This window comes from Crinia signifera, chromosome 6, assembly GCF_055691185.1.
Source record: "Crinia signifera chromosome 6, ASM5569118v1, whole genome shotgun sequence".
In the NCBI taxonomy this organism is placed as follows: Eukaryota; Metazoa; Chordata; class Amphibia; order Anura; family Myobatrachidae; genus Crinia; species Crinia signifera.
In genome coordinates, this window is record NC_139222.1 from 222,894,600 (window position 1) to 222,910,455 (window position 15,856).

General features: G+C 43.3%; 2 protein-coding genes across 10 annotated transcripts in view; one reads left to right on the forward strand and one right to left on the reverse strand.

Annotated features, from left to right (window-relative positions):
- MYPN (myopalladin) overlaps nucleotides 1-15,856 on the reverse strand; it is a 264,901-nt gene that overhangs the window by 85,933 nt on the left and 163,112 nt on the right. For all 9 annotated transcript variants that reach the window (XM_083148976.1, XM_083148977.1, XM_083148980.1 and 6 more), the window contains one exon: nucleotides 816-1,757. In XM_083148976.1, coding sequence (XP_083005102.1) covers nucleotides 816-1,757 — 942 coding nt within the window. The remainder of the gene's footprint in view (nucleotides 1-815; nucleotides 1,758-15,856) is intronic.
- HERC4 (HECT and RLD domain containing E3 ubiquitin protein ligase 4) overlaps nucleotides 1-15,856 on the forward strand; it is a 303,379-nt gene that overhangs the window by 48,899 nt on the left and 238,624 nt on the right. The gene's annotated exons all lie outside the window — the stretch shown is intronic.

The window sequence follows — 15,856 nt, forward strand, 5'->3', positions numbered from 1 at the left end:
GATTCGCAAAGGCTGCAAATTCGCAGCCTTGCGATTCCACCAAACACCGCTTTGCGAATGGTGGGCTAGTGCCACCCATTCACAAGGGCAACTCGCTCACGGAGGCTTGTGAATGGATGTTACACGGTAAGGGCAGGGGGAACCTTTCGATGGTCGCCAATCATCAAAAGATGTGGAAGGTGCGCGTATATAAAAGTGACTCTCAAGTCACTTACATATGCGTGTATTCTGGGAAGGAAATGGGCAGGCAGCTGACGTCCGGTGATGTCATCTACCTGCCCCTCTGCACCCACGTCATGGTCTCATTAGCATGAGAACACCCAACGTTCTCATGGAAACGCACATGAAAAGCTGGGTGTTCCCATATGCTAATGGAGCCGCACGCTGCCCCACCCCCCTCTCCGCCCCCCTGCCCGCTGTACTTCATGCGTGCACCTGGCGAAAAGACTGTTCACCATGGGTGCACAAACCCTGCATATGCACATGCACAGAAATGCGCATGAGCATGCACAGTACAAAAAACATCGGTCCCCATGTGAACGCAGCCCTGCTGCAAACGGACCAGAATAAGTGTCAAGGTACGCTCTGCAAACAGTTGTACGCTCTGCTGTGCCTCATTCCCTAAGCGACCCATTGCACCTAAATATATGAATGCTCAATAAAAAACCACTGGCTATGTCATGTGCATTGTCTTGATACATTATAAATGACATCATTGTTATGCATTCCTAATACCTGTGGTAATGGACTGAATCTGTTCAGTGTCCTAAATATAATGTTAATAGAAGTATTAAATAAAACAACAGGGTATATACCTTACTTCAGGTGCTGGGAATCCAACCACAATGCAGTCCAACTGTACTCTATTTCCTTCTGTAACTTCCCTACTTTTCAATTTCTGTATAAAATTTGGAGGCTGACCAATAGTCTCTTCTAAATAAAAAGAGGCGGCTGTGTCGGGTTCAACTTGCAGAGCCTCCTGATTAATTTCTGGTCCTTCTGCTTCCAAACTCTCAGGTTTTTCAGAGACAGTGACATCTATTTCTGTCTCTGCAGGAAGACAGAGAGGCCTCTCTCGGTTTCCCGACTGACTGCTGTAATTAGAGGCGTCTTCTTCAAGAGTTGCACTTTTTAAGTCACGTTTGCTCCTTCGATTTTTTAATGTCTTAGGCCTGATCCGCTTGGAACTGTTGGCTTTAAATAGCGAAGAAAGCTCCTCTATGAAATCTGCTGCTTTATTTAGAAACTCTTTCTTCGACTCTGTCTCCGTTCCATACGGATTGATTCTCTGTTGCCTTTTCGTATCCTTAGTGTCTTCTGAAGAATTCCTTGTACTTTTTATGACATGGTCTTGACGAAAGTTTGACTGTTCTTCTTGGTCAGGGATGGCTGGCTGGCTCGGAGTTCTTAACAATGATTTACCAGCAGATTTTATTTGTTTCCTCAGTTCTCGTGGTGGGAATCTAACAACAGCCTGGACCTCTTTCTGCTTTCCATCCTGGTCAATTGATTGCTGTGCCAAGTGTACACTTTGGTCTAATTCCTCCTGGCTTAGAAAGGCAGAAAGATCAGAAAAGTCATCTGTTCCTCCTAACTCATCAACTTTGGCAGGGCAGAGGCTATGATGATACGAGTGGGAGGAGGAGATAGCTGTGCTTTGTTCGCTGTTCTCGTGATGTGTTACAGATTCACTTAAGTAGCTCTCTCTGAGAAGTTGCGAAATAGACGTAGAACCTTCTATATTATCGTCTTGCATGCTGTTGATAAAAAGAACAAGGACCAACCATGTCAATATAATGGTGGCTTATTCTCAAGTAATGAATACTTTAAAGTATACAACATAACAAGCAAGTCACGATGTCATTATAACTTGTTATAAATAAAATGTGGTGGCAGTTCCAAATTATCTCCAGTATGGGCCGATATATCATCTCCCAGGTGGTACAATAATGTTTTTGTATCCTTACTATATTTATGATATTACCAAGATTACTCAGAAGCTAAGAACACATATTTTGGGTTCTACAAGTGCCAAATAGCTGTTTAAAGGAAATACCCAGGTCCTCCTTCATCACTCTCAGTTATAAACAGGATATGGCAAAACTACCACGCACAATACAGTTCTCATGTATTTGGACTTCATGGACTAAGCTTCCCACCCACACCCCCACTTCCTCCTTAATGTCTTTCACATTCCCTCCTTTACATTTCCTCACATAACCCCTTTTATATTCTTATTACTTTCGACAACTCAATGCTTTTTATTAAAATTTAAAATTTATATTAACTCATCTAAACTATGTTGTAGCTTCCAGTTCTACTGATTATTAAAAACCCTAATACTGTATTATATTTATAATGCTTTAAATAGTGGTAGCACGTCTCTAATGAGTGCCAAACAACGGATAACTGGTACATAGCCGAAGATTAAACTATAAATCATGCAGTTTACTGCACCACTTAATGTCAAAGATGTTACATGGATGAGATATAAGAAAGGGTAAATAGTATACTATGACGCTGCATATGGGTACTCTAATGATTGTTACTACTCCCAGTGCAACAAGTATATTATCTCTTCAAGTGCAGGGTGCATATCTAGTATTTTAACAAGCTGCATTTTACATAGTTTTATTTCACCTTTAATGTCATTCACCTTTATATTATTGGTATAAGGTACCTCCAGGTACCTCCGACGGTCAAAATACCGACAGCAATTGACCAACAGTCAAAATACCGACATGGTCAAAATACCGACATGGTACAAATACCTACATTTAAAATATAGACAGGTCAAACATTAGACAAATGTTTTTCATATTCTTTTGGATCTGTATGTTGACATAGGTCGACATGAACCCCGTGCTTCGGGCATGGTGCCTCGCTGCGCTCGGCATACTATTATATTTCCCCTCCATGTCCACTGAGATGGTAAAGTATGTACAAGTCGGTATCAATGAAAAAAAATCAGGAAAAACTCATGTTGACTTTTTGACCTGTCTACATTCTATATGTCGGTATTTTGACCGTGTCGACATGTTAAATGTCGGTATTTTGACCGTTGGTCGATGGTTGCCGGTATTTTGACTCTTGGGATTTTGATTGTAGGTAAATTGACTGCATTTCCTCCAGGAAAACCTTATAACATACTAGCATCTTTATAGCATACCTCCCAACATGACCCTCTCCAGGAGGGACAGAATGCTCTATTTCTGGATTTTCCTCTTAATTTATGACTGCCATCAACTGTCCCATTACATACACCATTTTTATCCATTAGCCCATAACTCCTGAACTGTCCAGAGTTTCATGGGAACTTTCCGTTTTTTGGGATGTTCCGGCATCCCTCCCAGGGCAGGCAGTGTCCTGCGGTGTGTGTGTGGGGGGGGCAGTTGGGAGCTCCACCCCTGTCATCTGCTGAGCAGTGGTGAATAGATGCTGTCCCGCAGGCAGAGGGGCTAGGAGTATGGCCCAAAGCTCACAGAGCTGGTGGCCATGCCCCCACAGTGAAAGTGATGCGATGTGAAGGTCATGCCCCCTTGCCACTTTGTCACGACCCCCAATTTCAGACGCGCACCGAAGGTGTGAGTGTCCCAATCTTCTAAAGTTGGGAGGTATGATTAACCCCTTGAGTGGTGGGTTTTTCTGGGGCAGGACAAATCTATCAGGGCAGGTTTGTCCTTACCCAGAAAAACCCACCACAGAAATTAGGGGCAGCCCCTCCCCTGTCACCTACCCCTCCCTCCTATTCTTACCACCTTCCATCGCCCACTGCCGACTTCCCAACCTGGATCGCCGCAGGTTCCCCTGCCACTGTCTCCGGCCGCCATTCAATGCAGTGAAGCGGCGTCAGGTTCGGGGCAGCACAGAGGGACTTAGATGGCCGAATTGCTGAGTACACCCGAGCAGCCTGGCCCAAACTTTCCCAAGCAGGGCTTGCAATGCCGCCGGCACCACTCACTGCTGCAAAAGGTGGTGAGTGCAGCGGCAGGGGAACCCCAGCTACGATCGCCGGGGTGCGGAGTCAGAACTGAATTGGGAGGGGAGCGAGAGGGGGGGGGGGGTGGAGTGAGGATTGGGAGTGTGCCCCGGGTGCCCCAGGAGGTTTTTTTTACACAGTCACCATATCAATGGTATAGCCAGAAATTTTCCGGGAGAGCCCTCTCCTGCAGCGCTGCTCAGCCCGGAAAATTTCCTGGCATACCACTGATGTGGCTAACCTGCTTAAAAGGTGATAGCAACCTAGGGTTACCACCTCATCCCTTTAATTCCGGACACATATTAATTACACAGGTTCTGTGGCTGGCAGACTTCAAGACTCCATTTCACCTAGTTTTAAACTGCCACAGAACCTGTGTAAGTAATATGTGTCCGGAATTAAAGGGATGAGGTGGTAACCCTATAGCAACCATGCATTAAGAGGGAAGTCCAGAAACAGAGCATTGTGTCCCTCCTGGAATTTGTCATGTTCGGAGGTATGCTTATAGACTGCTGACACATAATTATATTTAAAAAAATGTCCACAAAGCTTTTCCTCTATACATCTGTCAACATACAGACATGAAAAAAGTAATCCTTGCTGAGAACCAACTACAACGTAAAGATGAAACCCAACCAACTGTGCAAGGTCTCTTTCACTTTCGCTATATGAAGACATCTGCAATATATTTAGGGTTCAGCTGTAAGTATGAACTTTACATGACATATTTTGTCTGGCAGATTGTGTGCAGCTACGATCAGCATGCAAATGTTTCCTTCTTTCCTGTAAGCACTAACCAGTGACAAGGCAGGAGATGCAGTTACACTCTATATTTACTGTATACACAGCACATTCACTTTCACTGCAGAACAAAAATGGATAGAAAATGTCCAGATTATATATTTGCTCTTTAGTCGTAGGATCGATACAACAGTCACTAGGTCGACGCATGAAATAGGTTGACGTACATTTGGTCAACATGGTCCTTAGGTCAACACAAGCATAGACCTAGAGACCGCATACACACACACACAGCGGCCTATTCATTATAAGTAATTCAGTTCAGGCTTGCCTACCCTTCCGGAATGGCCGGGAGGCTCCCGGAAATCGGGGCAGCCTCCCGGCCCCCCAGAAAGGTGGGCAAGTCTCCCGCAAGTCACCCACCTTCCCCGCTGATCATATTACTAGCATTTACCACAAATCGCGGGTCCGCGGAGAGGGGCGGGGCTAAAATGATGCAAATAGCGTAGTTTCGCATCATTTCAGCCCCGCCCCCTACTCGCGGACCTTGTTCCCGCCCCTTGACCAGGAGATTTGTCTGGCCTCTCCGGGCTTCTCCCGGAGAGGCAAATATAAAATTCGGCAAGTATGATTCAGTTACACATACAGAAATGCAAGGCTTCACATGTTTTAACTAGTAATGAGCCCATTTATTGTTAGCGGTCCAAAGGCTGATTGGGGTCAGGGCTGACATCACACGACTTCCCTTCAAACACCTGGGCACTCCTGCATTTTCCCTGACACTTTCGGAAAACTGCTGGTTACCACCCACAAACGCCTGCTTACTGTCAATCAACTTGTGTATGGCTAGCGATTAAAATATTCAATGGATTTTATTACAGGATTGCCTTGCGCAGGAGTACTACGAGCTGTACGCAAGGGCGTAACTGCCATAGGTGCAGGGGCTGCAGCTGCTATGGGGCCCAGAGCTGAGAGGGGCCCACTTTGCCTGTCAAAGTATCATGTGCTGTATACCTTTTTCAGCATTAGGTGATAAATAGGGGCCCTTACAAACTTTTGCTATGGGGCCCATATGTATCTTGTTACGCCACTGGCCGTACGCATGCGCAGTGGTTCGATTACCATCCAAGTCTGAATAACCCCTCATGCGTATGTAACGCCACACACGTTGCATTTAGTAAATCTCTGTAAATGTACACTAAGCTAAAGAATGACTAGTCTATCCTAGAATAAAACTGTATTTTACCCAAACAATTGCTACCCCCATACAGCATAATGGGGCAGATGTATTAAACCTGGCGAAGAGATAAACTGGAGATAAAGTGAAGAAAAAGTGGTAGGAGATAACGCACCAGCCAATCAACTTCCAACTGTCATATTTCAAACACTGCTGATTGGCTGGTGCATTAACTCCTTCCACTTTTTCTCCAGTTTATCTCCAGTTTATCTCTTGGCCAGGCTTAATACATCTGCCCCAATGTGTGTGAATTTATATTAATTTGCTTGTGGTTCTAGTCCAGCTCACATTTGGAATTCTACTTATGCATTTTTTCCGAAGTTTCCAATCCTTAAATAGTGTAAGAATTACAGGTGAATTTTAATAGGATGAGAGAAATCAGAAAGTGAGAGATTTGGTAAGAAATCTCTAGTATTTTTAAAGCAGCAATCATTTACACTGCAAAAATCAAATTGGCAAAATTTTGTTATGGTGGGAAGGGACCTGGCATGCAGGGCGGGGAATGCAGTTTTTCATATAAGCAAGTTTTCTAACTTTTTTTAACTTCACAAGGAACAGACTGCAAATGAGAAAGCAAATGTTTACATTTCAATGGGCTAACGCAATGTCATGCTTAGAGCACAGTCACCAAGCCCGAGCTATTCAACGTCGTTCCTTCCAACACAAAATCTTTAATTAGTTCACATATAACAGGTGCCATCTCTCTTTGTTACTGTCACTCATTGACATTTGCAGTCCTGGCACTGATAATGGTAGGAACAGCAACATAACTGAAATGACAGCAGCTCCTGGCATCATGAAGCTGTCTATTAAAGGGATACTATCAGTCACTTGTGCATCTTGTTTAAATACATGGCAGTGTCACATAGCCCAGTACTGTATTAGGTACTTGTTTCCTAGAATGGCGCCCACTAAGCAATTTGCTTAGTGGGCTATTCTGCGTAGGAAAATCGCATCGCATCGCATGGGCCATTTTAGGGCCCTGCGATGTGCGATGCGATTTCCTTATGTAATTTCTACTGCTCTCTCTGCCCCGGGCCATCGCATCGCATTGGAAAAGATGGAATGGAAGAAAACCTTTTAGCGCACTGGGTGTCACTTAGAAAAATATATTTATTCCATACACAAAAATATACAAAAATGTAATTCTTGACAGGCAAAAGTAGTTAAAAAGTGATAAATCCAGCACTAAGTGCAAAATGACAAATGCAAAATACTATCACTGTTTCTGGGAGTGCTCTAAAATCCGCCGGTATTGGGCGAAGGTGGTAGCTTACGTCAACAGGGTTTTAGAGATATCAGTATTGCCAACACCGGAGGCATGTCTGCTCCTTGATTTTAGCTCTTGGAGCCTCGCTCCTCACACACCACGACGGGTTCCCTTTCTAGTGATTACACTAACCTTAGCAAAAAAAACTATTCTAATACATTGGACTAAAAAATCAGCGCCCACAATACGAGAACTGATAGGCAAATTATTACAACTGCTATATTTTGATGTGAAAACCCTTATGATAAACGCAGGGGTGTCCGCAAACTCCTTCCACGATAAATGGGACGCTTTTATAAACTGTATGGACGAAGAATCGCGAAACACCATACAGGGATTCTTTAGTAAGGGAGAATGGGTAAAGGCAGGACCCCATTTGAAAGGCTTATTACCAAACTTACCTTCGGACTAATTAATTCTTCACTGACACTATTCATTTCTGACGCCGTACATATTGTACCTCCCAAAGGAACTACCCAATCAGCGAATTAGCTAATACCTTCCTAAATGACATGGATGCTCTATTGTCAGGGTTAATGTCAAAGAGAGCTACTGGATTTGTTCCTTGTTTTACCTGGTCTGATCCGAAGTCGGCAATACCCAAATTAAGCTATCAAACTGTCCAATCTTATACTAAACTCACCCCCCCCCCACCCCTGATGTGTCTGTTTTACGTCTATATTACAATATACTATGTTATTGTTCAAGCAATCCTCTGGCTGTCAATTTCTGCCACTGTATAACTGACCTATTGTAAAAGAATAAGTATTGTTCAATTTCCTTATACAATGTGCAAAGCAATTGCATATCCGCTCTTTTTGCTTTTATATGTATGTTTGTGTATATGAAAACTTTCAATAAAAAGTAAAAAAAAAAAAAAAAAAAAGTGATAAATCCCTCCTTACCCAGCTGACGAGGTGGAGCCAGGCTCCACAAGTTTCTGGGTTAGGGTAAGTCCTCCTTGGTAAGTAGCAATCCTGGGCCAACACGTTTCGAATCGTGGAGACTCTTTATCAAGGCCTTGATCGCATCGCATTCAGTAGCTGTGGAATCTTTAATGCAGAGATACATGTAGTAATTAGGGGCTGGTTCTGATTTATGGGTTGCTCCCTGACATATACACCTATTAATTATTTATCATATCATATCCATTTCAGTCAGTTTTCTCCATGGTAAAAAACGAAACTAGTTTATCCTGCGAGGCTGCTGATGGAGGTGGCCCGGTTTGTCACCCATCTTTTGATTCTGCAGCTCCCCTCCTGCGAGGCTCACGGAGCTGTTGCAGGAGGCTGCTCGTTCAGCTGCTGAAGGAAGATGCTAAGACTTGACAAGGGAGCCTTGAAAAATATTTTCTAATCAAAACGCGTGGACCAAGGTGGATATTTTTTTTTTTACAATAACTAACGTACTTGCTTTGGACCCTCTGCTAACAATTTTTTAAAGCAGACTTGTCCAGAAGGTCCATTTTTAAATTGTGTCCCTTCTAACATCTGCCTTTACCTTGCTTGTTCTCTGTGGAACTTTTATGGTGGTCTTCCTTTATACATGTTTTTATAAAGATTTGTTAAGGTTTTTTATATCTCAAATTGATTGCTGGAAACCAAAGTGAAAGATACCCTGATGTGATTAAAGCCTCATCCTGAATTGTGAGTTTTGGTTCGCCCTAAAAAGAAACCTCCGCCGCAAAATTTTTGGCACCCCCCAGAAAACTGTCTGCAGTATGGGGGCAGCCATTTTCTAAGAGTCAGTTTTCATTATAGCAGCAGGAGCCGGTGTCGGGAGACGGGACCATGAAGGCAGGCAAGACAGCAGCGGGTAACTGTAGCCCTGCAGACCCCCGGCGCCCACATGTTCTCTGCGCCTCCCCGCCACCGCGGGGGCTGCGGAGCTATAGCTACGCTACTGGGAAGAAGAACAGAATCACGGAACTGCGCTCCAGACAGAGGAGGCTCCTGCTATAGGGCTGCAGCGCCTCATGTCAAAATCCCAACACCAGAGACACAGACAGACAGTACCAGAGCTCTGGTAGTTCCCACTGCGGGCATCCCTCCTACCTCCGGAGCTCTGGTGCTGGCTGTCTGTGTCTCTGATATGCTGGTAACCTCCTATCACCAGGCACCATGAAGCAGCAGGGCAGACACAGCAACAGCCCAACCCTGTGGGGAGGAGTTCAGCATGTAGTAGATTCCTACTATTGGAAGCTGCTATTGCTCATCATACACAGAGCTGAAAACTCCTCCTCTTCTTCGTCTGCCAGTACATGGAGCGATGACAGCAATAGCTTTCCAGCAGGAAGCCATTCTGTGCAAATCTCCAGAGCTACAGTGCTTATATGAGCTGCTATCTGTGCAGCCCAGAAGCAAATCCTCTGCAGTAAGCATGCCCAGACTTTAGTGAGTCAGTGTGATGCAGCTAAAGGAAGGTATGCATTGCAACAGAGAGGTGCATGGAAGTTTATTTTATTTTAATAATATGTGTGTGTAGATCTTTTATTAAGAGTATAATTTTGTGTACTTTAAGTGTATTTTGCTCTGTACCTGTGTTTATGTGCATATGAGTACTTCATTTATTTACAGTAATTGCATACAAACACTTGTACAGCGCAAATCAAACTAATAACCTGCAAATCATTAATGACTGTTTGCAATGAGCAGTACCCAGGAAATTGCATCCCCCCTTAAGTCTAAAGGCAGGAGCCACCACTGGCTCTAGATATACCCTAATCTGTTGTTTATTACTGTCTCTGCTTGACTTGCTTTTGTTGTTGGTTATATTGGAGCTGCCCTTTTTCTGTTTTTGCGCCTTGATTACTCCTTATTTTATATATATATTATACTGACTTAGAGAAAACACTCTTCTTTGACACCGACCTGGCCGAATTCATCTATTTCTATACGCTGTATATCGACGACATCCTGGTCTTCTGGACAGGGTCTGAATCCCAATTCATCTCTGCAATTGAACAGATCAATGCCTTGGACTGCCCCATAAAGTTTACCCACACGATGAGTCAAGTGTCGGTGAATTATCTGGACGTGAGTATCCAAGTAATAGATGGTAACATTGACACATGTATCTACACCAAAAAAAGGATCGCAATATGTTATTGCAAGCTCAGAGTCATCATCCTCCCGCAGTGAAGCGGGGTTTGCCTTTATCACAGTTACTGCGTGTTAAAAGAATCACCAGTTCACCCACCACTCTTGAGCAAGATCTGGACACTATGACAGACAAATTCAAAGAACGTGGGTACTCTCATCAAACGCTGTCAAAGGCTAGAAACAGAATTGATGCAATTGCTAGAGCAGAGACATTAATCAGAAGCAAAAATAAGAACACCAAACCCGACACACTCGGATGGGTACGTTCTTTCAATACCGCTGACAACCAAATTCAATCTGTGTCCAAAACACTGTGGCCACTCATCCAAAATGATAAAGAGATGTCCAAGATGAAGAACACACACCTGATGCCCTGCTATACCCGAGGACGCAACTTGCGTGACTGGTTAGTACGCACAGACCTGTCAACTCGTCTCCCACTGGGAACCCACAAGAAAGCAGGAGGCTGCTATAAATGTACGGGCTGTACGACATGCAGCACAATGGCCAATTGCAACTCCTTTTCGCATCCCCACTCTGGGGTCAAATTTAAAATTAAATTCGCTCTCACTTGCACCAGTACCCATGTCGTCTATCTGTTAAAATGTCCATGCGGACTGTGTTACGTCGACAAGACGATAAGGACCTTCCGGGAGAGAATCGCCCAGCACCGCTCTGCTATCAGAGCAGCACTGAATCAAAAGCCCAATGAACAGCCAGTGGCAAAGCACTTTGCCCAACTCAACCACAGTCTTGCCAGCTTGCGGTACACTCTTATTGATCATGTCCCGGAGAACATGCGCGGGGGAGACAGAAATAAGAGACTGCTCCAGCTTGAAACCCGCTGGATTTTCAAACTTCAGACCGTGTCCCCCAAAGGACTAAATGAACAAATCAATTTCAATGTTTTTCTCTGATTATCCCATCCCATCTTACCCTGCTATTCTCCCCCTGCTTCCCTTTGATGTAGATGATGCATTTTTTCCCTTTTTTTTAATATGTTTTTTTGAGCACATTCAGCACTTGTTTATGGTGATGTTGTATGTACACTCCTGCAGGTCTCGCCGTAGTCCTGTTGCCCAGCAACCAAGACGCCTGTCGGCAACACCTGATGTCAGAGCGAGTGACGTCTCCATCACGTGACCAGCCAGACAGGAAGTACATGGAAGTATGAGGCGTACAGCACGGGGAGACCGAGGAGGAGACTCTGATGTAAAGTCTATTTAGGTAAGCTTTCTTTGCATTGTATGCTGTTCTTTCCTTGACAACGGAGTAAAATCCGAAACGTTGGAGTAATCTTCGTTTGTGTCTGATTATTAACTTAGTCCCCAGGAGTGCCACTATTGCTCTCTCTCTCTCTCACACATATACACACACACACAAACTTACTAGGTGACCCGTGCAAATATTGTGCATGCGAATGGGTCAAAAGTACATTTTTTACTCTGATTTGTAAACAAACAATACAATGTGTAATTGTAAATTACACATTGCACCTTGATACAAGGCTATGGGGTCAAACATGGCCCCAGCCTATGCCAATTTGTACATGTATGATTATGAGTTGCAGTATATTTTATGGAACACACAATTTGCTCATCATATTTCGTTATATTCTCGTTTTATTGATGATATCTTTTTTGTTTAGTGTACAAACCCTCATTGAGTACAAACCCTCAATGAGTTTATGGGATACCTGAATAGCCTCACAAGTACCATCAGGTTTACGCATGTCAGCAGTCCCACTAGTGTCAGCTTCTTAGATGTGTCAGTTGAAGTAGTTGATGGACGGTTTAGGACATCTATTTTTAGGAAACCTACTGATCAAAATTCGGTTTTGTTGGCCAAGAGCTTTCACCCTCAACCATTAAAACGCGGCCTACCTTTTTCCCAAATGTTACGCGTCGTGAGGATAACATCTGAGAGGGAAGCATTATTACCAGCGCTAATGAAAATGGGCAATGAATTTGTCAACCGCGGTTACAATAAAAATGAAGTGGAGGAGGCTCTCCACTGTTGTCTTTCCCTTGAGAGGGGTCAGACGCTAGAGACTGTTAAACCAAAGGATCAGATGCATAGATTGATATTTCCGACAACCTATTCGATAGCTCCTCCTAAATTAAGCAACATTATGTTAAAAACTGGCATATACTGGAAACTGAACCGGTGATTGGACATTGTTGTCAAGAGAGACCACTTTTTGCTTATAAAAGAAATAGCAATCTTAAGGACTGTGTGACTTTCTCTGACATTAGCCCGGTGGGCAAAAGTGATGTGTGGCTTTCAATGAAGGCAGGTGCCTACAAGTGTGGCAAATGTGTCAACTGCCAGCATTTGAATATAGGAGACTCATTCATTCACCCAGGTTCAAAGGTCAATTATCCCATCAAGCAAAGGTTGATGTGCGAAAGCAAGTTTGTGGTTTATGTGATTGTCTGCCCCTGCAACAAGGTTTATGTGGGCAAGACAATTAGAATGGCAAAAGAAAGGATTGCCATGCACCAATCCTCGATTAAACGAGCTTTAACAATTAGGGATTCCAGCACACCACCAGTTGCGAGACATTTTTTTGAAGCTGGGCACAGCATGAGATTTCAAAATTATGCCGGTGGACTGTGTGAAACCCCTAAAAAGAGGGGGTGATAGACATCTCAAATTACTACAAAAAGAGAGCGAATACATCTATAAATTCAACTCATTGGTTCCAATTGGTTTAAACGATGAATCACATTTAAATGTGTTTTTGTGAAGGGGACTGCTGACATTTATGACAATATACTGTTTCTGTAATGCATGTGAATTTGATGTATCATATTTTGTCTATTCTTTGAGACATTGGGCATCGATATATTGCAAGTGTTGGAATAATTGATGACGGGAAAAATGCAATTTTGGAATATAAAATAAGCTCCTGTGGTGCTGATACTATAATCCTGGTGGTGAGAGGTATTTATGGATAACTACATGTCTGGGATAACGTAAGAATCCTGTATAGATTCATATGCATAGTGGATACCAAGTGTTTATGTAAGGGGGGTGTGGGTGCCTGTCAGACGACATTTTCACACTGCGGTTGTGCCTGCTAGGTTAGAATTTAGCATGGACGCTGTACCCAAGAAAGGTATTAATAGCACATATGAGTATAAACTACTGGAAGCTCGGTGGCAAATATATATACTTTACACACTACCATTTCAGTGAGTAATGTGTGGCAGGGAGGCGGGGCTGAATGCCTGTCGGGAGCCGGGGGATGTAACTCATTTACTGACTCACGTTCAGAGACATCCCCCTTGCCCAGACACCAGCGGTGCTGCGGGAAACCTGCGAGCCTGATGGTTGTCAGGGCAACCTCCCAGACGCTGCCCTCTGCTTAGACTGAGTATGATCACTGGATGTAACGTATGCGTGTCACCGGTGTACTTCCGCGTTCCAGCGTGGTGCGATATGCCGGAATGGCGGTCCACAGTGTTTTCTGTAATCATGTGCAGGAAAGCTACAGGTGTGGTTAGCGTTTGGCGGGTGCCTCACTCCTTATTTTAGCTGATGGTGGTGGTCATTTGTGTTATGCTCTTTATAAAGGAGGTCACGCTCCAAAACAGCTGTCGGGCCACATGGGGAATTGCCATGCTGGATTGAGTGCCTTGTGATGTGGATAAGTAGACGCCTATTCATTGTTATGGATGTACATCATTGGCTTTACTTCTGATTTGATTTCACTAAAAGTTGTTGTGCATTTAAAAATGGTGGTGTGCTGACTCTTGTATCCAAACCGGGAGGAGAGGATCCATGGATGTAAAATTTTTATGGGACAGCACCTGCAGCTTGAAGTTAAATGAGTGCGTTTTTTTCATCCTAAGTACCTATATATATATATATATATATATATATATATATATATATCTAAAACAAGGAAAGCAGAAGAGGGCGCTTCATGGTGCATTAAAAACGACTTTTTAATAAGGATCCAACAAACACTGATCCACAGCCGCGTCCTCCTACAGCGTACAGCGCAATCCAGCGTTAGCCAGCTGTAGCGTCCAGGAGTGATCCATCTGCCCGTATGAGAACCGTGAGCTGATTTTGCCTGTGTGGTATATTATAACGCCATGTGGTAACCAGCCCACAGAGTGTATCTTTTCGGTACGAGCAATTGCTTTTATTGTGGATCAGTGTTTGCTGGACAAAGCTGTCTGCATTCCCTACTCGGATCAGAAATTGACCTGTAAATAGAAATTGAGCTGTATATTGCGGATACCTGCATGCACAAAATCCATTCTACAGCTGATCATTAGATACTGTGGACCAGATCCTGTGGATCCGGTCAACTACACTGCACAGATCTTGCTGACAGTCCTCTTTAAATGGGATGGTCCCCCCAAATCTAAAATTCCATATACCTGTACCCTAAAGAGTTGCTTGAAGAAAGTTGTGGACACATCGCATACTTTTTACCCCATTTTGGGAATATCTGATATTTGGAGTTTGCCCCACTGAGGGGAAGGTTATTACAGCCTGCAAACCATTGAAGGAATAACACGCCAGTTTAAGCGTTTGAAATCATACCTTGTGTTAAACCCCTGATGAAGTCTTTCTTAAGACGAAACGCGTCGGGTTATTGATATCATATTTCCGAAAAGGATACAATTTCCAGATGTGGTTCTTGAAACAATAAGAAAGCAATCTGGTTTTATGATTATACATTGTATTGGGTTATTGTACTGTATTTGACTGTAACTGGTGGAAAATCCATTTGGTGGTAAAAGCGCTCTCTATACCTCTTTTTTTCCCATTTCTATCGTTGCCTCCCACTAACAGGGGGGGCTTTAGAGTAGCTGCTCACACTATAAGGGCGCACGTGGGGTCATTCTTTGGATATATATATATATATATATATATATATAGGGCTATTTTTCAGCAGGCTCCAGCAGGAACTTTCGCCCTTATTCTAGTTCACGCTTTCTGACAAAATATTTCTTAGATGGACAAAACCATGTGCACTGCAGGTGAGGCAGGTGTTACTTGTGCAGAGAGATAATTAGATTTGGGTGGGGTTTTACACCTGCCTCACCTGCAGTGCACATGGTTTTGTCCATCTAAGAAATATTTTGTCAGAAAGCGTGAACTAGAATAAGGGCCTCAGTTCCTGCTGGAGCCTACTGAAAAATAGCTCTGTATATATATATATATATATATATATATATATATATATATATATATATATATATATATATATATATATATATATATATAGACTTGTTCTCCGGTACACACCTTGCAGGTTAATACATGAGATAGGAGGCGGCACTCAACGGATTTCTTTCAGGTGATATTTATAGGTTCAATACATTGTGTAGAAATATAAGACTTATATATGTCTTATATTTCTACACAATGTATTGAACCTATAAATATCCCCTGAAAGAAATCCGTTGAGTGCCGCCTCCTATCTCATGTATTAACCTGCAAGGTGTGTACCGGAGAACAAGTCTATACAATCTATTGGATGGCACCGCGGTGAGTTACGTATA